This window comes from Gopherus flavomarginatus, unplaced genomic scaffold (assembly GCF_025201925.1).
Source record: "Gopherus flavomarginatus isolate rGopFla2 unplaced genomic scaffold, rGopFla2.mat.asm mat_scaffold_37_arrow_ctg1, whole genome shotgun sequence".
Taxonomy (NCBI): Eukaryota; Metazoa; Chordata; order Testudines; family Testudinidae; genus Gopherus; species Gopherus flavomarginatus.
Genome location: NW_026115070.1, coordinates 1,475,327 through 1,499,022, shown reverse-complemented (window position 1 = coordinate 1,499,022; position 23,696 = coordinate 1,475,327). Strand labels below are relative to the sequence as shown.

Genomic DNA, 23,696 nt, shown 5'->3' with positions numbered 1-23,696 from the left:
GCTGCCAGTCCAGGGTTACTTATCATACAGACACTCAGTGCGTCCTTGAACGCTGGCTGGGAGTATCCAGACAGGGGAGCTCCAGCAGCAGAACACTGAATCTCACCCAGGATTACAGATGACACAACTCCTCGCCGATCTGGATTGCACCCCAGCATGTGAAAATGGCCTAGGTTGGTAGTGACATTTCTTGAGACATGGAGAGTCTTGCTCCCATATCACCAGGTGTAATAAAAATAACAGGAAAGGCCAAATATGGAAAACTGATTGTTCAGCTTGCTTTTGACCTGCATCATATTTTGCAGTATATTCCAAATAAGGAAATTAACGTGCAACGTATGTGTCATTGTTTGTGGTTTTGAGCTGTAAAAGGCTTGTGTGATTTTTAGCTCAGGAACAGTATTCCAATAGCTGTCGCCCCCTGCGTGCTTGTAACCAAGAAAAGAGCCTCAGGCTGAGCTGATTCAAATATTAATCCTGTGGTCGTTTTCCACAACAGCCTCAATAGGTCCCTGTGATGGAATGTAAGGCTACATCTAGACTACCCACCGTATCGGCGGGTTAAAATCGATTGCTCGGGGATCGATATATGGCGTCTCATCTAGACGCCATATATCGATCCCCGAGCGCGCTTATATCGATTCCGGAACAACACCAACCCCAACGGAGTTGCTGATTTGACAGGGGGAGCCGCGGACATCGATCCCGCGCGGTGAGGATGGGTGAGTAATCCGATCTTAGATATTCGACTTCAGTTACGTTATTCACGTAGCTGAATTTGCGTATCTAAGATCGATTTCCCCCCGTAGTGTAGACCAGCCCTTAATGTCTTCACACCTTCCCCCTGCAGGAGAATGGCTGTTTGACCAGCTGTTTGCCTTGCTGTCTCTGAGGAACTGGTCTGTGGGTGTTCCCCAGAACTGTAACTTTTTCAGTAATATCATACTGTAAAATCTCACAATTTTCCATACAGTGTTACTACACATTTTAACAGGAGGATAATATTCAGTAGGTTATGCATTTTCTAATGATACCTCACAAGCCATTTTCCACTAGCAGGGTCTTCTCTGTTCACAGAATTTCTGATAGTTTGATGTCTGCTGGCACTGGATATCACTATTTTGGCATCTCTCTCTCTGTCTCAGTGAGCACCCGCTGTGGTTGTTGAAAGTCTGTGATGGGATCTATGGGATGCAACTGAACAGTGGCACCCCTGAGCCCTTTGTCCCACCACCTGGGCTCCCTCTCACACATGTGATGCTGAGACAAGCTGTGAATCTCTGGCAGATATTGCACTTACACAGACATCCGTAGGTAGGGACACAGCCAACTGAATTACATGAATGCTTCTGCAGCCACTCATAACACTAATGATAGAAAGTCGCCCCCCCTACAGCTCTGCAGCCTTGCACCCCTGGATCATACCATCTTGCCTTAATCAGAAGCCTGATCAGTGTGAGTTTATTACACAGGGTCCACCCCTCCCTCACTGTGAATAGTACATGAACCAGCCTTGTAATGGAGCTGAGATTTCCCAAGAACTTCAAGCAAAATACACCAGTTTAAGTAGAGCATAAAACAGATTTATTAACTACAGAAAGATGGAGTTTTAAGGATTATAAGTGGTAGGAATAAAAGATCAAAGTAAATTACCATGGAAATTAAAGATAAATTCACAATCTAAACTTTACACCTTATTACACTAGGGCGTAGTTCAGTTATGCACACAGGAAGGCTTAATGCTCGAGCTGCTGCACATGCTGGGCAGGCTTAAGGTCGGGCTCCCCATGGCAGGAGAGAAGAAGACTCGGCCCCTGGAGGGGCAGGCTGGGGCTTCCTGGATCCCATTTGCTCACAGCCAGCGCCCTGCCCCCATTCCCAAGTCATCCATGGCGCCCCCAGGTCGGCCAGAATGGAGCAGCAGTTTTCACTGCACTACGTCCACTTATGGCTTACAGGCAACTCCCAGACTCACCACAGTCCACCATCTCGGCCAGAAAGGAGCCCACTCAGCCTCACCATTGCTGCTTTTCCTTCCCCCCAGAACCCCGCTTCTCCTGGGCTGCAAGTAGCCATCCCTGGGATGCCAACAGGCAGCCACAGGGGTCTGTCTCTCAGCAGCCAACCGCACCTCCATGGGTTCAGCCCTCAGAAGGGCAGGTGGGGGTTTCCTGGATCCCAGTTGCTCACAGCCAGCCCAGCCTCCACCTCTAAAACCATCAGTCATGCCCCCAGGTTGGCCATAAAGGAGCCGCCATTCTCCACTTGGACTCAGCTTTGCTTGTTTTCCTTTCACCCAGAACCTCCCTTCTTCTCCTGGGCTGCAAGTAGCCACTCCTGGGAAGCCAAGAGGCAGGCACAGGATTCTACCTCCCAGCAGCCAACCACACCTCCCCAGGCTTTGCAGAATGAAGGGTGGTGCTCTACTAACCCCACTTAACCGCACAGCTTCTTCCCTGCCTTCCTCAGCTCAACTTTCCTCTATTGCCCCATTCCTGCCTCACTTCCTCCTTTGGCCAGTCACGCAAAGGAGCCCAGCAGGAAGTGAGAGCCTCTATAGGCCAACCTCCAACAGCAGAGGTGGCCAAGCCACAAGCCTCCAAATGGTGACTGGCCTAACTACTCTAGGTTCTCCAGCCTGACACCAAGGTGCTTTCTCCACTGCTGTCAGCATCCTCTGTCATGCAGGGGTTGGAGTTATCCCAGGGACAGGCCAATAGGAGGAGTGCCCTTTCTGAATAACAAGGGGATCTGGGAAAAGAAAGCCAGCATGTTTCTGCCTGGTTTTGAACCAGGGACCTTTTGCGTGTTAGGCAAATGTGATAACCACTACACTACAGAAACTCCACCTACTGGGTTGTTGCTCACTCTGGCACAGACCGATGGACAAATCTAGAGAATGTGGTGGTAGCCCCTCGATAGGTCAGCTGGCAGGGCAGAGGACTGGAGCCAGCACTCAGGAAGTCGTCCTTACCTCGCCCGTGTGACTCCAGCTTGAGGGAGAGCTTCTTTTTCTTCTCCTTGCTGACAAAGAGCAAGAGAAGAATGAAAGGTCAGGTGGGCCAACTCGGTGCAGAAGCCCATGCTGTCTTTTCCTGCTGCATAGCCTGAAATGAGGGACTCGTGGCAGTTAAAGGAACTGCTGCACTCTCAGAAAACATCCCGCCCGTGCATAAAGGAGGATAGAAGAGCCTGTTAGTCTAGCACGCTCCCAACTGAACTGTTTCAGCATCTGCTAGGTTTCTTTTTGGCCTGTTACTTTTCTGTCTGGGATGTTGTTGTCAGCTGTGGCACAGAAAAAGGACGTCATTGCGAGCTGCCCATGAAGATAAGATTAACTTTTGCCTTCCTTGCTCGGCTTTACTTGCTTCCTCACCCTATTCCTGCCTTAGTTCCTGTGTTACCTGAAGGCAACGGGGGCCCAGCAGTACGAAGAGGAAGTTAGACAGCTAGACCCTGGTGGCAAAAGTTCTGCCACCGCTTGCCACCCCACTCTCTTCTCCCAGCTTCACATATTGACCGCCAGGGACTTGGTGCCCAGCAGCGCAACGGAAGGCAGTGGACAGAGCCACCCTCGCCTTGAAGCTCTGGCTCATTAAACCGTATCTTCAGTCGCTGATGGCCAATGAGAGACCAACAGCGCTTGCCATTTTAGCACTTGAAAATGCCATTGGTCAGTCACTGGATCTCTTTAATGCTGTTACATAACAAATGAAAATAGAATCTCAGTGTGACATTCTGTACCTTTGGGGGAGTGTGCTGTAACCCCCATATTCCTCATTTTCATATAATCGTGATCTTATATACAGAGCATGCCTTGTAAGGTATCAGGGGAAAGGATATGATCTGCTGAAAGTCATTTCTCTACCCATAGATGTTTACCATTCATGCATATGAAGTTATGAGAATTGTGCAGTGTGGTTATCACTATGCTGTAAGGTGGGGGAGTCAGCCAAATATTAGCTCCCCAGTGACAACAGCAAGGAAAGTAACCAACACCCGGACAGGGTGTCAAACAACCCATCAACAGCCATTGTTCAGCAAGGGAGCTACAGTGCAATCACTTACCTGCAAGAGGACACCCCAGGGGAATTGCTCAGACTTGCTTGGAGAGACGCAGTGATGCTCACCTGACTCTGAAGGGGGAGCAAAGCCAAGAGGGAAGAAAGGACATGATAAAAGCAGAGACATTTGCCATGCTTTGTCTCTCTCGTCCACCTACATCTACAGACACCCCCACACCAAGCAACTGAAGCGCTGACGAAAGGGGAGAGCCTGGCTGAAAAGCCACCAGCCGGCCTGTGGTGAGAAGCATCTAAGTTTGTAAGGACATTGAAAGGGTTAAGATCAGCTTAGAGTGCATTTTGCTTTTATTTCACAAAAACAACGAGGAGTCCGGTGACACCTTAAGAACTAACAGATTTATTTGGACACAAGCATTCGTGGGTAAAAAGCCCTCTTCTTCAGATGCATGGAGTGAAAATTGCAGATAGAGGCATAAATATATATTGGAACATGATGTAAAGGGAGTTACCATACAAGGGGAGAACCAGTGTTGAAGGCTAATTCAGTCAGGGTGGATGTGGCTCTCTCCAAGTAATTGACAGGGAGGTGTCAATACCAAGAGAGGGAAAATTGCTTTTGTAGTGAGCCAGTCACCCCCAGTCCCTCTTCAAGCTCAAATTAATGGTGTTAAGTTTGCAGATCAGTTGTAACTCTGCAATTTCTCTTTGAAGTCTGTTTTTGAAGTTTTTTGAATGGCTTCTTTTAAATGGCTACTTTGAATGGCTACGTTTAATTGTGTTATTGAATATGAACATGTAAACGTGTTATGGAAGTCCCATGTGGTCTAGTGGTTAGGATTCTTGGCTTTCACCCAGACAGCCTGGGTTCAATTCCCCACACAGGAACAATGCAGAGCTTCTCCTTGGAGGGGAGGCAAGAAACAAAAAGAATAGGAAGGGATCCTGCCAGCAGCAGAGCTGGATAGAGTTGGGAGCAGTACTGGATTTGACATGGTGCCATAGTGCTAGGCCCAAGCTCTGAAGGGACCTGTAACAGTAACTTCCTCCCCTCTGCAGAAAGGGAGCCTCAGAGCAGCCTGGATATTCAGTAGGGGAGCTGAGACCCCATAGGGCCCTGGGAGCTGTAGTTCCTTGACCAGCTCCCTGCCTTGGAGCAGAGAAGGAACATTTCCCAGCATTCCCTTGGCTGCTATCAACAGGAAAGGGAGGGGGGAAGCTGTGAGACTCCATGTGCTGCAGCTTGCTGGGGCTGGGGGGCTGGCTGGCTGCCTGCTAGAAGGGGGTGCCACCTGTGAGTAGGGAAGAGGTGTGACCAAGGAGTAGAAGGCTTTGGCCCAGGTAGCACCCTCAGAAGACTTCCCCAGACAGGCTTAGGGATGCTGGTGTGACCTCGCCTGGCAGCCCCCAAAGATGGAACTGGGTGGACTAACTGGACAGGGCCCCTCTCTATCTGAAGCTGGGCAAGGGAGGTATGTGGATCCCACCAGAAGGTAAAATGGTAAGTAAGGAAGGGGAGGCTCTACTGGACCTGGACAGCTTCAGATACAGGACAGGAGGATTTCCACTTCTGAGCCATGAAAATAGAAATTGACTTTTCCTTTCCAGATGTATCTAATATTCATAAAGGGAATCTAGCCCCTGCCTTCCAGATCTGAACACCTCAAAATCAGGAGTGCTCAAGCTCAATTTGGGCAGCTGTTACTTCATTTCTCCCAAATCAAATATGCTGATCCACTGTCATTTACTGTAGAAAAAGTAGGAGAAAATTGAGCAACAAACGTTGGGGTCTTCACAGTGCTAACGAGGGCTGGAATTGCTATTTTCAACAGCCATTACACTTTTTTTTTTAGTTTTGTTTGTTTAAAAGGAAGACAGTGATATTGCACTGGCAAATTCCCCATAGAAACAAAGAATGGAACAAAAGAATAATAAAGGCACCTCAACTTTCCTCATTTATGTAGGACGGTCTTATTAGATGGATCCAGACATCTTCCAATCACAGAAGCTGATAATTGTTCCACTTTACTGCAGTTCTGTAACCATGCAGGAACCTAGAGGAGGAAAGTGCCTAACTCCAGAGTCTGCAGCTGCCTAGGGCCAGTGCTGAGGATTTAGAGTCCCTAGTGCTGCCCTTGCAAGGTTCAAGCATGCTCAGCCTTGGCATTGCCTCCGCTCCTGCGGCTAGTAGCTGCAGCTGTCTAAGGCTGGCCTCTGGCAGTTGCCCCATGGCTGTAGCTAGAGAAACTACAAGTGGCTCTATGACTCCTGGGGCCATTAAGCTAGAGCTCCTAAAGACACTGGAGTTAACCTCAAGGAACAGAGGTCACCAGTAGGAAAGGAATGTCGGGGGAGCAGGGAAGGCGGGAGCAGGTCAGGCTTGCAGAGGGAGCTTCCAGCTGGTTGGGAGCATGTCCAAAGTAGAAAGGAAACAAGTATGGGGAGAGGTGGTGGTGACCAGGTAGCAGACTAGCATGTAGATGGGAGCAGAGGGAGAGACGCTGGTGTCTTCAGATTCCCAAGGGCTAAGTCCTCACTTTGGGGAAATGGTGTTTGCAGGTGGCTTGCTCACATGGCAGGATGGGGGCTGAGGGAGGGATCTGTCAGAAATGATCAGGTGTCTGCTGGCTTTAGGACTTTGAGCTGAGACTAGGACCACATGCAGTGACTGGTGACATGGGGGGTACTGGAGACGTGGCTAGAGAAGGTCTGAATGAGGAAAGAGATAAATCTGTGGGGAGTTTCCTTGGTCACTATGAAAGTTCTGCTCACTGTGGACACTGGTAAACCCACATGGGTGTACAGCTCAATAAGAAAACCCGCGGGCTGAGGGAGCTGTGTATGGCAATGCATATAGTCATGGAGAGGTGTGTGATCAAAATGAAAAATGTCTCTGAGGTTCAGTACCGGGTATACGAAGGCACCAATGGCACTGCCCCACCAGGCCCACACTCGGAGCCCACAGTTACTACACTGGGGCCCCCAAATATGTTTGGTGCCAGGGCCAACAAAAGGTTAATCCAGCCCTGACTGCCTGAGCACTATTTCAGCCTCACATTTTTGGGTGGAACTCCCACAGTGAGAGCTGCAGAGCACTCCCCCGCAACACACACGCACACACTCGTCCTGGTGTTGGGAGGGGAACAGGAGAAAGGACAAAAGAAGAGATGAAGAGAAAGGAGGGAGGGACAGGTGGATGGAGGAAAAGGTGAAACACAAAGGACAAACCCTAATGTCCCCATGATTCTAAGGGACAAAATCCCAGGTGCGGAATAAAATTCTGCCTCCTTAAGCTCATGTTTTCCATGCCTAGAATTCAACTCTCACCAGATGGATCAGACTGAACAGGTTTCACACCTCCAGGAGGCTCTTACCTTCTAAACAGGGACGGCTGTTTTCTAGTAAAATCACTACAAGGGAAGGAGAAAACTGGAAAGAGGTTTCTCCTGGCGCTCACGTCCGTGAACCCGAATACTCTCTCAGTCCTCAGACAGAGACCTGGAGAAGGAGACTTGCTGAAGCAAAGCCACAGGGGTCTCTGAGGTTTCCCTAGCCCCTGGCCCCTGACTGATGTCAGGATCTCTCTGTGAGGTCACCACCTGCTCACCAATAGTCTTTGACCAATAGTGTGAGGTCCTGCAAAAGGCCTTTGTGATGTCACTGCCACACCCCGCCCTTGCTGTGCCAATGTCCTGCCCCTGGCCAGGCACTTTGGAGCTTTGAGCTACTCCCTGTGGATCACCTCACTCAAGGAGCTTTTCTGTAGAGCATCCTCAGATGTCTAAGCACACGAGTGCCATGGCAATGAACTGACACACATGGCACCAAGAGGAGATCATTAGTAGACTAACCTATAGGAGAAGGACACCCCAGCATTAGTAGGGGAGAAATCCCTACTGAACATGCATTACACCTAGCAGCCCCTGCGTGGGGTCGGGCAGGGGCTGCGGAGGGGGGAGACCTGGGAAAGGGATGGATGGAAAATGTCTGTGCAGCCGAGACATGGCCGGGGGGCGAGGGGAGAAGAGCAGGTGACCCCTGAGGAGCGGGGAGAAAAAGGGAGGGCTGAGATCCCCTCGGAATTACCACTGCCCCCTCCGTGGAGATCCCCCTCCTCTCCTGTCCTGCCCCCTTTCTCCCTAGAGAGCAACAAGCAACATCCAGGCTGACACCCCCTTCCCTCAAACCCCTGAGAAGTTCCCTGTTCCCCTCCCCCCATTGTGCCCCATTTTCTCTCCCCTTTGCCAATGGCCAGTTCAGATCTCAGGTTTGGGGTGTTTCTCCCCATTTTCACCTGCAGTGATTTGTCCTTGTGTAGGTGGGAAATGGTTCCCCCGAGTGATTTCTGAACTGGGCAGAGGCTGGGGGGGGCCTGAGACAGGGACACCTCTGGGTTGGGCTGGGGGGGCCACTCTCTGCTGGCAACAGGGCGTGGGAAGGGCCAGGAAGGGGAGGGGGGAGCAAGTGTCCCCCATAGAGAGGGTCCAGCCCCAGGCTGCTACCAGTAGCACATTCCTATCCTGGCCGGGGTGGGGGGGGCTTTCTCCAGCTGGGACCTGCCCCCTAGGCAGCCCCAGGCTCTGACCGCACCAGCCCCGCCTGGAGCCCCCAGTGAGTGAGAGACCCCGGAGGGGGAGGGGGAGGGAGCACTGGGCCCTGACAGGAAAGTGACTCTCTCCCCTCAGATCTTGGTGTTTTCCTCTCATGTTATCAAATATGCAGTTTGTGACACAATTTCTTTGCAAATCTCAAAGATTCAAATAAAATAACCTAAACATTTGCCCCACTTCTCTCTAGTTGTCTATTTCTAATTGAATATGCCCTGAGATTTTCCTGTCTCTAATTATAAAATAATAAGAAAATCTCAGATTTACACCTTTTCTCAGATTATTGAACACAAAATGTTTGCAAATGTTGCCCATTTCCTCTTTATTCATTTACCAAGTATTCATGTGAAACACTCAGATTTTACCTCCTATCAACAACTGATATAAAATCCCTCTGATTTTCCACTTTCCTCTCTATAATTTGCAAAATGGATCCAAAATCTCTGATTTCCACCCTTTGTCTTTCATTTCTGAACACTGATCTGAAAGCTCAGGTTTTCCCTCTGTGTCATTATCAAATGTCAATTAACAATCCTCTCAAGTTTTGTGCTGTTCCTTATGTTTCTAAATCCCAAAAACTTCTTCCTTCGGGGGAACCTGTTGCCCTGAGTCGCTCTCCATTCTGGATGTTGCAGGGGATTACATTTCCCAGTGATTGTCTTTCCCCTCTCCTTTGAGGATCATTTGTTCCCTCTTTTAGCTCTGTTAGATATTTGCCAAAGAAAGAGACCAGCCTGATATTTAATACACATCAAAGCCAGAGGCCTCCCCCTGTTTGGGGATCAGTGGTTCGCAGCTGGTAGTGGGAGAGTTGGCTGGCCCCTTTTCTTTTCTCCAGCTGGCACAGGATGAGGGGGTCACTCTGAGTGCAGCATGTCTTGAGAAGTATCCCAAACCACAAGACAAATGGTCTCTGTGAAGGGTTGCTTCCCACAGTGCTAAGATGTAGCCACCTCTGGCAGGATCCATGGTGGCTACTATTTGCTAGTGACAGGCCACGGAAATTTCTTACCTATTTTGCCCCTCCATGCCAGGCCTGTACAACATACGGCCCACGGGCAACGTGCGGCCCGTGAAGTCTCACTGTGCGTCCCGCAGCCGGGAATCAAAGGGCTCTGGGCTGCCCGTAGCCGCGGGGAATCCAAACCCCTTTAAAGTTCAGCCGCGGCCGGGATTCAAAAGGTTCTGAGCTGCCCGCAGCCGCAGGGAGCCCAGAGCTCTTTAAATCTCAGCCGCAGCCAGGATTTATAGGGCTCTGGGCAGGCGGGCGGGGAGCTCAGAGCTCTTTAAATCCCAGCCACCAGGGCCGGCTTTAGGCCAATTTAACCAATTCCCTTGAATCGGCCTCGCTCCTAAGAGGACCCCGCACCCAAGCCCCAGTACCAGCAAAAGCCAGTGCGCTGTACCAGGGTGGCCCAGTTTCCCCAGGGGGCAATTTAAAAGGCCTGGGGCTCCCAGCAGGGGCTGGAAGCCCAGGCCCTTTAAATTGCCACTAGAGCCCTGCTGCTGGAGCCCTGGGGTATGGCTGCGGGGCTCTGGGGGCTATTTAAAAAGTCCAGGACTCCCATTGCTTCTACCTCCCTGGCCCTTTAAATAGCCACTGGAGCCCCGCCGCTTCCCCAGGGTTCCCGCGGCTATTTACAGAGCTGGGGCAGTGGAAGCAGGGGCGCCTCGGGCCCTTGAAATAGCCCCCAAGCCCCAGGCTGCTGCTGCTACCCTAGTGGGAGAGGGGGGAGGAGGAGGAGGAGAAGGAGGCACTCACCATAGAGGATGGGCTGTACCCCCTGTACCTGCACCCCCTGCCCTGCCTGCAGCCAGCCCATCCCCAGCCAGCCCCTGCTGCACCCCCTGCCCGCACCAGCCCCGCACCTCCTGCCCTGCTTGCACCAGTTCCTGCCTGCAGCCTGCCCATCTCCAGCCAGCCCCACACCCCCTGCCTTGCCTTCAGCCCTGCACCAACCCCTGTCTCCAGCCAGCCCTGCACCCCCTTCCCTGTCTCCAGCCAGCCCCTGCCACACTGCCTGCCCTGCCCGCACCAGCCCTGCACCCCCTGCCCTGTCTCCAGCCAACCCCGTACCCCCTGCCTTGCCTTCAGCCCTGCACCAACCCGTCTCCAGCCAACCCCTGCCGCACCCCGCTGCCTGAAGCCAGCCAGTCCCACACTCCTTTGTCTCCAGCCCTGCCAACCCATGCAGCACCCTCCCTGTGGCCCTGCCTGAAGCCAGCCAGCCCACCCCACACCTCTTGTCTCCAGCCTGCCCCACACCCCTTGCCCAGCCTGCAGCCAGACCCTACCTCTCGCATCCTCCCCCTCCCCCACCTCCAGCCAGCCCCATGTTCACTGGTGCCCTGCAGTTCCGAGGGAAGTAACCCTGCACACCTGCTTCAATGAGATGGGCAGGGAGCAGCTGGGACCCACACATGTGCACCCTAGCACACCCTAAGGGAGTGGCAGAGCTCATTTCTAGTTCAGACCCATCTTTTTAAAAAAGAACTTTTAGGTAGGGTTAACATACATCTGTACTTTCCCGGACATGTCAGGCTTTTTGGTTCTTAAATCGCCATCTGGGAGGAAAATACGGACGTATGGTAACCCTACTGGTACAAAAAATACATACTGTGGCAGAACTTTTTATAGGGAACCGGTTGTTAAGAACTGAAAGGCTTTTTTTTCCCCAGTCATCCCTGCGGGGCCCCGCACTTCCTAAAGCCGGCCTGCCAGCCACGGCCGGGATTCAAAGGGCTCTGGGCTGCTCGCAGAGATTCCCGGCCGCAGCTGAGGTTTAAAGGTCTCAGGTCTCCCCACCGCCACGGGCAGCCCAGAGCCCTTTGAATCCCGGCAGCAGCTGAGATTTAAAGGGCTCAGGGATCCCTGTGGCTGCAGGCAGCACAGAGCCCTTTGAATCCTGGCGGCAGCTCCAGGGGATGGAGTGAGGCTGGGATTTCAAGGGCTCAGGCTCCCCTCAGCAGCAGGAGCTCTGGGACCTTTAAATCCCTGTCCCAGCCCTGAAAAGCTCCGGGTTCCCCCAGTCGTCAGAGCCCCAGGCCCTTTAATTTGACCCTGAGGGCTCCCAGCCACCTCTTTGGCTGGGAGTCCCTGGTTGATTTAACATCAAGTAACACCTCCCCACCACCAACCTTCCTTTTTGACCCACAGCTGTTTTGGTGGGGCGGCGCTGGGGAAGGAGGGTTTGTTTCTGCAGGGCTGGGCGGGGTGTTTCCGCCAGGCTGGGAGGTCCTGAGTGGGGGGTGTTTCCGCAGGGCCGGGGGGTTTCGGTCCTCAGCTGTTTTCTTTGGAGTATTGTGGCCCTCGCTGTTTTACTCAAAGTACTGTACAGGAACTTTTCAGGGGGATTAAGGCAAAATGCCACATTTATTAGTAATACAGGTATCAATTAATACTCTATGATATGCACATGAGATATATATCACAGTCATGCATTCACGCACACACACAGACATAAACACACTCCGTCTTGCTGTTGTTACCAACTAGTTGCTCCCCTTAACTGCACTGGCCAGGTGAGTTAGATGGGGGAGGGGTGGAGCCGGACTTCTACCGATCCAAATCGATGGTCTGATGGTGACAAGACGAGATCCGGGGTCCTTCTGCAAGACACCTCGCATTTATAGCAGCTTCCCTCTTATGCAAATCTAGACCAGATTCAAAATCTGGGTCTGGGTCCGTTGGTCTTTGTGCTGCTTTTCTCTGGGTGTTGTCCCAATGCTGCTCAAAGAGGGTGTTTTCTAAAGAAGGTGCTTGCTTCTAATCCCTGAGGCCATCAATATGTCTGCTCTTCTTTATTGGGCCCACTTGACAAGTTGTATTGTCCTTTGCTCTGGCTCCCATTCCCTCTTCAACTGTTGTAGCTGTCTGGAGGTGGGTGTCTTCCAAGCCTCACTCATTCACACCTCATTCAGTCAATAGAGCAATTGATTACAGAGTGCGGGGGAAGATCTTATTCTACTTCTAGCAAAAAGGCACATGTTTTCTTTTACTTTAACTATACTATCCTTAGGGGCTATAACATTTGATACAAAGTTTTCTACCAATTCTCTATATAGGGATCTAATACAAAGTTGTATGAAAATAGAGAGGCACAATGCCAAGTCATATGAATTACAAAATAACATCATGCCGGATGCAATGTCATAAAGATAAAGATACTTAATACAAAATAACACAATGCAACGTTATAAAGATTTATAGAGATAGTTAATACAGAGATTTCTCTACATCACCACTTTACGAGTTGTGCAGGCCTGCTGACGGCATTCGCGGGGCTTCTTGCTCGTGTGGATTCTCTGATGCTGAATAAGGTGAGAGCTGCGATTGAAGGTTTTCCCGCACTCACTGCATTCATAGGACCCCTCCTGTGTGTGGATTCTCTGATGCCGAATAAGGTGTGAGCTGCGACTGAAAGTTTTCCCGCACTCACTGCATTCAGGAGGGAGAGGATAGCTCAGTGGTTTGAGCATTGGCCTACTAAACCCAGGGTTGTAAGTTCAATCCTTGAGGGAACCATTTGGGAATTGGTCCTGCTTTGAGCAGGGGGTTGGACTAGATGATCTCTTGAGGTCCTTTCCAACCCTTATAAGCTAGGATTCTATGATAGGATCTCTTCCCTGTGTGGATTCTCTGATGCCCAATAAGGTGCGAGCTGCGACTGAAAGTTTTCCCGCACTCATTGCATTCACAGGGCCTCTCCCCTGTGTGGATTCTCTGATGTTGAGAAAGGCCTGATCTGTAAGTGAAGTTTTTCCCACACTCAGCACATGTATTTTTTTTGCTTTTCCCTGCAGATTTCCTGCTGTATTCTGGTTTCCTTAAGGCCCTTCTGAGTTCCCTGACAGGAAATAAATTTATCCATTTTCTCCCCTGGCTGGTTTCCCTGCTCTTTTTCTGGTCTGTGCTGAACCTCACACGTCATTGCATCACCTGCTGTGATAGAGACAGAAACCTCAAACAGGGATGGAAAGGGGAAGGCCAAACCAAAACAAGTGCTGGAGAGAGGACAAATAAAAATCAGGAACTCAGCTCCCCCCAACAGGAGAGAGGAGGGGATCAATTCAGCCTTCACATCCCATCCAACTTCACAGGGGGAAGGGAGAAAGCTACTGCCCGGTGTCTGCTAGCATCTATAGGAAGCCTTGAGCTATATTTACCCTGTGGATGCGACCCCTGCTATGGACAATAATGAACTGAGAGACTTCCCAAGAGCTTTGTAGGGCATCCTAGATGTTTCCTTCAGGCACTTACAGATTCTGAGTTGGTTTAATGTTTCCTCATCTGTGCGGGGAGATCTCAGGATCTCTCTTTCCTCTGAACCCTGGAGCTCTGGGACCCATGGCTCTTCCCCTTGTTCCAGCTGGGAGATCATATCACGTTGGAAAACCAGAAACTCCGCTCAGATGAAAGAAAACAAAGGAGTTCAGTTGATTTCATACAACTTGATCATCAAAAACATTCTGTTAATTTATCTTCAGTGCTTAGTGTGACCTAGTGTGCCTGGGGCAGTCCTCACTGAAAATGCCAAGGTCAGAGCAGGCTGAAAAAAGGGAGAGCAGATGCTCCCCATACTGGTGGTTAACACTGAAGTTAAACTCACTGACCAGTCACAAACTGTGCTTCTGATCCCACACACTGGTTAACGAGACTCTGAAAAAAGAAATCACACGGCCCCCTTTATTGCATGACAGTTCTCTGACTCCTAATCAGCAACTAGGTCCCGTACAGTGAGAGGTTATTTAAAAACTCTGCTCACTGTGATACAGCATGGCCAGAGGGCAACAGGAGAGTGATCCTAATTGGATCCAGGAAGTGGGTGGGTAGAAGGTTAGCCACATTACCCAGGTTTGGATCTCATCCAAAATACCATGCTGCCAGCCAATCCTTTAGCAATTAAACTAAATGTTTAGAAGAAAGAACAAATGAAAGAATGAAGTTAAATTCCATCCTTCCAGACAATTCTTTAGCATCTAAACTAAAGGTTTAAAAGAAAGAAAGACAGAAAGAATTTAAATGGAAAAGCAGTCAGATACATTCCAAAATGGATATATCAGGTTCTTAGCAGTATTGGTGAGTTGCTGGCTTGAAAGTCTGTCTGGAACGCATCCACAGCTTGGATGGGTCATTCAGTCCTTTGTTCCAGGGTTCAGTTTGTAGAGAAGTTGCTCCAGAGGTAGGAAGGGGGATTGAAGACAAGATGGAGATGATGCAGCTGCGCTTTATATTCCTTTTGCCATGTGGCTTGTACTTCCTGTGTCCCAAACACAAGCTTCACAGCACATGGCATGGAAAAGCTTTGGAGGTTTCATTACACAGGCAAACCCCGGCATGTCTTGCTGACTCAATAGGTGTGTCCCCTTGGTCCATAGGTTCATTGTACAGCTGATGACCCTCAATGGGCCATCAAACATGCTAGGCAATGTTGATGCCAATATGTCTGGGGGTGTCACCCAGAAAAACTGCACAAGTCTGGAAATACAGATATACCTTACATATCTGTAACTCACAATACAAAGGTGATAGAAACATAGAAACAAAATTATCATACTTGGCAAATCATAACATTTTCACTGACACTTTACATGGCATACCTAGCATGATTCATTGCAATTTTATCAGATTATATTATTTTATTATTAATACCAAAGTGTCTCACAATTTCATGCAGTCTCACACTTGCTAAACTAGTGAATTCCCAGGACCAGTTCCCCAGGTCCTTGAAGATGCCAAACATTGTGCTTATGAGGGATTGAAATACCCACATATCTGCTGGGAACACACACACAGACACTGTGTCAATCTGTACCCCTGTGTTCACTCTTCTAGAAAATTATGATCAATTTTGTACCCAGTATGGCTTGTGAGGTATCATTAGAAAACACATAACCTACTGAATATTATCCTCCTGTTAAAATGTGTAGTAACACTGTATGTAAAATTGTGAGATTTTACAGTATGATATTACTGAAAAAGTTACAGTTCTGGGGAACACCCACAGACCAGTTCCTCAGAGACAGCAAGGCAAACAGCTGGTCAAACAGCCATTCTCCTGCAGGGGGAAGGTGTGAAGACATTAAGGGCTGGTCTACACTACGGGGGGAAATCGATCTTAGATACGCAAATTCAGCTACGTGAATAACGTAACTGAAGTCGAATATCTAAGATCGGATTACTCACCCATCCTCACCGCGCGGGATCGATGTCCGCGGCTCCCCCTGTCAAATCAGCAACTCCGTTGGGGTTGGTGTTGTTCCGGAATCGATATAAGCGCGCTCGGGGATCGATATATGGCGTCTAGATGAGACGCCATATATCGATCCCCGAGCAATCGATTTTAACCCGCCGATACGGTGGGTAGTCTAGATGTAGCCTTACATTCCATCACAGGGACCTATTGAGGCTGTTGTGGAAAACGACCACAGGATTAATATTTGAATCAGCTCAGCCTGAGGCTCTTTTCTTGGTTACAAGCACGCAGGGGGCGACAGCTATTGGAATACTGTTCCTGAGCTAAAAATCACACAAGCCTTTTACAGTTTAAAACCACAAACAATGACACATACGTTGCACGTTAATTTCCTTATTTGGAATATATTGCAAAATATGATGCAGGTCAAAAGCAAGCTGAACAATCAGTTTTCCATATTTGGCCTTTCCTGTTATTTTTATTACACCTGGTGATATGGGAGCAAGACTCTCCATGTCTCAAGAAATGTCACTACCAACCTAGGCCATTTTCACATGCTGGGGTGCAATCCAGATCGGCGAGGAGTTGTGTCATCTGTAATCCTGGGTGAGATTCAGTGTTCTGCTGCTGGAGCTCCCCTGTCTGGATACTCCCAGCCAGCGTTCAAGGACGCACTGAGTGTCTGTATGATAAGTAACCCTGGACTGGCAGCTCTGACTCCAGCCGCCTGCTTGTTACACCCCAAGCACATTCTGGTTTGGGTAGAGAAGGCTCAGGGTTTGAGAGAAGGCTGGGGGTAGGAAGCTTCTGTTCATTATGCTGGACCTAACCCCAGTTTTACTTGAGTAAAGAGGAGATATTTGACATTGTGTGATGCTGCTCCTGTGCTCTGTTCCCAAAGTGTTCTGCAGCAGAGGAGGGTCTCTAGTAGTATGTATGTTACTGGCCTATTGGGGTGATGCTGAAACAGGACAGGGTACAGATGGCATTGTGGGGGTGGCATGAACCTTCACTCTTCATTTCCCCTTCCAAGAACAGAAGGGACAGGAATCCTTACCCAGCAAGACCATCGTCTCATAGTTCCCCTGCATGACATCTCTGTAGAGGGCTCTCTGAGTGGGGTCCAGCAGAGTCCCCTCTTCCCTGGAGAAATACACAGCCACCTCCTCGAAGGTCACCGGCCCCTGAAAGAGCAGGAGTCCAATACTCAGTACCTGCTGACCCACTCACAACCCCACTATTCACGGAACAGCAGCACCAGGGAAATGGAAGCTCCGGGAGGCACATGTTAACAGAGTCCCAACCCACCTTGCTTACAGCAGCCAGGAGGCATCAGAGGGTAGAAAGAGAGAACCTTTGTGTCTCCCATCTGACAGACAGAAGCAGGGTCTTCACATTTATCACATAGCTACTAGCCAGAGCTTAATATAGGAGATGGGGCTGTCTCTGGACCCTGATAGTGGCTCCCTGGTAGGAATCCAAGCACTCTCCAAATAAAATATATGGAAGAAAGGGGAAGTCAATCATAAAGAATAGAAGTTAGAAGGTCAGAATTGTAGTGCCCATTAACAAAGGTTTAGAGAAAATAGAGCCTATCAAACTAACGGGATATCCTTATTGGATGAGATCAAAAGTTTGGTTGCAGCTAATAGTATTGGTGTAATATACCTAAACTTCCGTAAGGGACATGACTTGATTAGCACAATATTTTTACTAAAAAAAACTAGAATGATACAAAATAAACACGGCATACATTAAATAGATTAAAAACTCTGATAGTAAATGGGGAACCATGATCGAGTGGATTTCTTTCTAGCAGGTTCCTGCAGGGATTGGTTCTTGGCCCTGTGCTATTTAACATTCTTATCCATGACTTAGAAGAGAGTACAAAATCATCACTGATAAAGTTTACAGTTGCCACAAAGATTGGGGTTGGTGGTAATTAATGAAATGTCAGTAGATTCAGGCTCCATCGCTGAGAGTCTGGGAAGTTGTCCCAGCCCTGGCTGGAGGGTTATTTCCTGTTCCACAAAGAGGGGAAGTTCCATTCCCAACTCCTGTGCCTTGAAATTAGGACCTATCTGACACTACACCCCCATATTCATCATAGTGGTATGATTATAATATGATTAGGACATAATTATGATCTATTTTGTAGAAGATGCATCATGTGTGGTGTCACTGGAAAAGTTCTGATTTGCTGAATATGATTATCCTATTTGTGTGCACATATCATGTTCGTATCTGAAGTTATGGATATTGACTCTGTATCTGTATTTCAAATGTGCTTACTCTGGGTAACACCCACAATGAGCCTTTCAGGTACAACAATGAAGAAGCCAGACAGTGCTGATGGCTCAACAAAGACAATGGACTGTGGAAGAGCTTAGCCTTCCTGTGAATGTTTCAGCCAGCCTATGAGTCATGGCTACTATGACTCAGCAGGGCCTGTGACCAGACCACATGACACTAAACTCCATTTTAGTACCTGTATTTTTCCAGCAAACTGGACTAGGAACTGAGTTTGGAACAAAAGGTTCCCACCATATGGAAAAGCTACATAAGGTGGGGTGTGACATCATCTCTTGGCCTCATTCTCCACACAAGAGAACTTCTGGAAACACCTGAGAAACAAAAACGGATGTGGGGGAAGTGCTACTCCCAGTATCAAGAGATTTCTAGCTTGTGTATGGAAACTTGGGGGACTGCTTGTACCATCAGTCAGGGTGAGAAATTGCTAATTCAAATTCTATCCATCTAGTATGTTAGGCTTAGTCTGAGTTTTGGTTATTTGCTAAATAATCTGCTTTGATCTGTTTGTTATCACTTATAATCACTTAATCTATCTTTCTGCAGTTAATAAACTTGTTTGATGCTTTATCTTAACCAGCGTATTTTGAGTGAAGTGTCTGGGGAAAATCTCAGCTTGTTGTGCACATCTGTCCCATATCGTGGGGAAGGGGAACTACATTAATGAGCTTGTATTATAGAGATCCCTGTGCACTATAAGATGGTATCATTCTGGATTTATACTACAGCAAGTGTGCAAGGTTGGGGAGTGGGAAATTGGCTCTTGTCTTCTATCTGTCCTTGAGTGGCTTAGGTAACGCACTCAGGTAGCTTAGTTGGCTGCATGGCGCCACCTGCTGTTGTGTTGGGTGATAACAGGCCCTGGAGAGGCTGGCGAAATCTCCAGCAAAGCAGTGTGAGAAGGGCCAGCCCAGCGTGAGGGTTAGAGGACACAGCAGTTCCCAGAAGCTCCACAAACTGCCTCCTGGGGGTGACAACCCATCATGCCCTACACTACACAAGTCTCAGCAGGTTTGTCACATGCTGTCCCCTCCCTTTCTCCACCCGAGATATTTCCTGCTTCCCACCACCTCTAGCAATTCCCACCCTCTTATGCATTTACTGCTCCTCAACCTCCAAGCAGAGCCCGCCACCCTGATAATCTCTTACCTGAGCCAGCTCCATTGCAGCCATTTCCTTGCCCCTGGGAGGACGAGATGATCTGCAGCGAAACATGGATGTTATTCTCTGGCCTGCCGGGGTGAAAAGGGCAAGGTGTGAGAATTCAGACTAGGCTTTTGTCCATTCCACAAGCCGATTCCCCCCAGCTTTTCCCCTGCTAATGCACATTCTAGGTTCTAGCACACTGTGAAGCACAGAGTGACCTTATTCCAGTACAGGCCTAGCCCCCTCCCACCAGGGTGTAACCCTCTGACACATGGGGAAACCCTCCCAGTAACAGTCTCTCTCTTACACGTATCAAGTTTGCGGACAACACCAAGCTGGGAGGGGTTGTAAGTGCTTTGGAGGATTGGATTAAAATTCAAAATGATCTGGACAAACGGGAGAAATGATCTGAAGTAAATAGGATCAAATTCAGTAGAGACAAGTGCAAAGTACTCCACGTTGGAAGGAACAATCGGAGGCCAGAGAAGAGCAGAAACAAAGGAGTCACTTTGGGGGATTCTCCCTGTCATTGTCCCCAAGGCAGCTGTCTCAGGTTTACAAAGGTGTTTCATGTTCCAGCCTTTGTACAGTCTCTCCTGGGAGTGCCCCTTTCATGGACTGGGCCTAGTTTTAGTTGTTGGTAGTTAACAATCTTGGTTTATTGTTCATCTAACCAGTATGTGTGGATTGAAGTGTGTTGGAAACTCTGTTTGGGATAACAAGCTGGTGCATGTCATTTTCCGCTGATGAAATGACAGACTTCATATGAGCTTGGGTCGTTCAGTAGCGTGCTGGACAGTGCAAGATGCACATTTCTGGGGGAAAGTTGGGCACTTGAGAATTTGCTGGTTTTCTCCTGAGGTGTAATTCATGAGTGGCTGTCTAGCAGCACTCAATACTGTGTAGCTGGGAGTGAGTTACATGCTGGAGACTGTGTGATAATTGGCCAAGAGGGGCTGTTCTCGCGGGAAAACAGTGGAAAAGGCACCCCATGCTGGAGGACTGAGGTACAGCTATTTAACAGTCCAGATTGTACTCTGGGTAACATCACAGACACTCATTATGACAGAGCCTCTTACAACACAGAGAAAGTAAATCCATGTCCCAGAAATCGAAGACTCCAGACAGAGGGCAAGTGTCCCTGGCACTGCTTCTTGCTGACAGAGAGGTTCAGAGACAGTGCGAGAATCCTGGGGAAGCTGGGAACAGGAAGCATGGGCTGGCGGGGTTCGGTGGAGAAAGGGAACAGGAAGGGCAGGGATATTACTGAATCCAGGATCTTAGCAGTACTAGATGACAGGATAGCACATAGTGCAGCCCATTGGAAAACACAATCCCAACTATACATACAAAATGATGGGGTCTAAATTAGTTGTTTCCACTCAAGAGAGTGATCTTGGAGTCACTGTGGATAGTTCTCTGAAAACATCCACTCAATGTGCAGCAGCAGTGAAAAAAAGTGAACAATGTAGGAAATAATTAAGAAAGTGATAGATATGACAGAATATCTCATAGATCATATTTGTAAAAACAGCAAATAAATCCATGATACACCCACATCTTGAATACTGCATGCACATGTCACCCCATCTCAAAAATAGAAATATTGGAATTGGAAAAGATTCAGAAAAGGGCAACAAAAATGATTAGGGGTATGGGACAGTTATGCCAGACCTAACCCCCAGTTTCACTTGAGCAAACAGGAGATATTTGACACTGTGCAATACGGCTCCTGTGCTCTGTTCCCAAAGTGTTCTGCAGCAGAGGAGGGTCTCTGGTATTATGTGTGTCACTGGCCTATTGGGGTGATGCTGAAACAGGACAGGGTACAGATGGCATTGTGGGGGTGGCGTGAACCTTCACTCTTCATTTCCCCTTCCAAGAACAGAAGGGACAGGAACCCTTACCCAGCGAGGTCACAGTCTCATAGTTCTCCTGCATGACATCCCAGTAGAGGGCTCTCTGAGTGGGGTCCAGCAGAGCCCACTCTTCCCTGGTGAAATACATAGCCATCTCCTTGAAGATCACCAGCCCCTGAAAGAGTAAGAGTCCAACACTAAGGACTTGCTGCCCCACTATTTGTGGCAGAGAAGAGTGAATCAAATGGAAGCTCTGGGTGGATCATAGTCAGGAGAGTCCCACCTCGACCTGGCTCAGAGTATCCAGCAAATGCCAGGGTGAGGGGATGAAGAGAGAGCCCCTTATCTCTCCCAGCATATCCATCACCCCCCTACTAGCCACTGACTGATACAGGAGATGGAGCCCCTAGCAGGGTCCAGGGAGAGCTCGCTGGTAGGATGCCCAACACCCTCCTCATTGTGAGGAGCGGGATAGGAAGGGAGAGGCAGCTCCAATAAGCCTGACTCATGGGTGTCCCCTTTATATCTCACAGCAGCTGATGGTTAATGAGGTCAGGCTCCAGCACTAGGAGTCTGGTCAGTTTGACTAGCTCCATGTAGGTGGGTTATTTTCTCTCTTCACAAATTAGGGCATTTCCACCTCCAAACCTCCTGGGTCTGTTCCTAGAATCTAGGCCACTTAGTAAATAACTCCCAGCAGGTCTGCCACACCCTGGCCTCCTCCTTTCCCCACGCTGTGAATTTCCTGCCCCGCTCCAACCTCCAAATCAGACTCTGCAAACCTTCCCACCTCTGGTGTATTTGCTCTCCCTTTCCTCCAGCAGGAACCCACCAGCAACCCCCCGATAATCTCTACCTGGACTGACTCCACTGCAGCCATTTCTCTTCCCTGTCCCACGCCAGGCTGGGATGAGCTGGAGCAAAACATTCTGCAGCCTGTCTGGGGGAGAAGGGCAGTTGTGGGCGTTTCAGAACCGGTTTTAGTTAATTTCACATCACAATTCCCCCAGGCCCTTTCCCTGCAGACAGACACCCTAGATTCTGTCATGCTGGGAAATGCTCAATCTGTTTATTACAATTTAGACCTGGCCCCTCCTGCCAGGCTAAGTCCACAGACACATTTTTAACCTCCCTTCTCTCTCCCCTCACCCCTTCTCTGAACACAAGGCTAGATAAGAGCAGAACCAAAGGAGTCACTGTGGGGGATTCCCTCAGACACTGACCCCACGGCAGCCACACCCCAGCAGGGGGAATATGGAGTCAGGAACTGGCTTTTGCTCTGTCTGATCCTTGTTTTGTTCACTGGAAAGTGGTTCTGCCCCAGGATGCAGCAATACATGTGTCTGGGTGGACTAGAGAGCTGGAAATCTCTCCCCCACATTCATTTCTCCCACTGCCCCTTTCAGTCTCTCCTTCCCCTGTCCTCTCTCCCTGCCCCTCTGGCTGGGACAGTCCCATTCCTGGGGGCTTTGCTCTCCCATGGCTGGATTTCCTCCTGGCAACCGCTAATGGGAGGAGAAATGAGGTGGTGGTGTTTGTGCAGAGTCACTTTCTTGCCAGACCCTAGGACATTCCCTGAGGTCTTTCAGTTACCTGGAGACTCTGGCTCAGAATTTAGTAGTAACAGGGCCCAGGACTGCCCTAGGGGGCTAGGACCAGCTGCAGAAAGTCATCCCCTGGGCCGGGCAGAGAAGAAGCTTTAATTAAGGTCACTTCCCAGCACAGAGCCCCACTGGGGGAGCAGCAGCTGCCAAGCCTGGTCTCCCAGATCACAATGGAGGCTGCAGCATCTGACCCAGGAAGCTGAACCCCAATATCCTGAGCAGAGAGGGACGGAGTGTATGAGCAGCTTCCCTCCTTTAGCTCTCTGGGGAGAGCAGCTAATGGGACCCCTCCTCACAGGGAGAATGGCTGATCTCATTTGACCCACTGTCCATCTGGAATCACTCCTTGTCTTTCCATACAGTGACTCTGGATTAACAACGGTCTCAATGACACCGGATTTCAGAAAGAATGAGTTCAGAACGCTGTGGAAAAGACCATCGTGTGGCAGTGCTGACTCCCTTCCCACCTCCCTCACCCCCGCAGATCTAGGACAAGGACTGGGGGCAAAAATTTTCCAAACGGAACCGAAAGTTCCTGCAGTTTTCAAAAGAGAAGAAAAGTAAATTCTGTGAATTCACACTAACAGTGTTTGCTAAGTGGACAGAAAGTTATCACAGTGACAGGGCACGTGACTGGGGAATGGACTTGGTGACCTGGTGACTAGGAGCCAGGACTCTGGTACAAGTTGACCAGAGAGAAGGATCATGGTTAGCAGCAGCCCCCAGACACCCCCTAGTACCCAGAGCCCAGACCCCCCAGCCAGGGGCCCCAGACACCCCCCAGCCAGGATCCCATCAGATATTCCCTGGGACGCAGCCCCCAGAGTCCCTGGCCAGGGACCCCAGATACCCCTCAAAGCCCCACCGGCCAGAGAACCCCCACCACACCATGATTGCCAGGTTGGGAATCCCAAAGGGTTCCCCCCACCAAGAGCCCCCAGCAGCCAGGGAC

The 23,696-nt window shown here is 49.5% G+C and overlaps 1 protein-coding gene and 1 non-coding gene across 2 annotated transcripts in view; both read right to left on the bottom strand.

The window, feature by feature from the left end:
* Positions 1 to 2,771: 2,771 nt before the first annotated feature.
* Positions 2,772 to 2,844, bottom strand: TRNAV-AAC (transfer RNA valine (anticodon AAC)). The gene has a single exon. It is a non-coding gene; the product is annotated as a tRNA-Val (tRNA).
* A 13,969-nt stretch (positions 2,845 to 16,813) lies between these two features.
* Positions 16,814 to 23,696, bottom strand: part of LOC127042372 (zinc finger protein 707-like) — a 77,978-nt gene continuing 71,095 nt past the window's right edge. Inside the window, exons 2-3 of the mRNA XM_050935863.1 lie at positions 19,285 to 19,367; positions 16,814 to 17,009 (exon numbers count right to left, since the gene is read on the bottom strand). Coding sequence (XP_050791820.1) covers positions 16,842 to 17,009; positions 19,285 to 19,350 — 234 coding nt within the window. The 5' untranslated portion in view covers positions 19,351 to 19,367 and the 3' untranslated portion in view covers positions 16,814 to 16,841. The remainder of the gene's footprint in view (positions 17,010 to 19,284; positions 19,368 to 23,696) is intronic.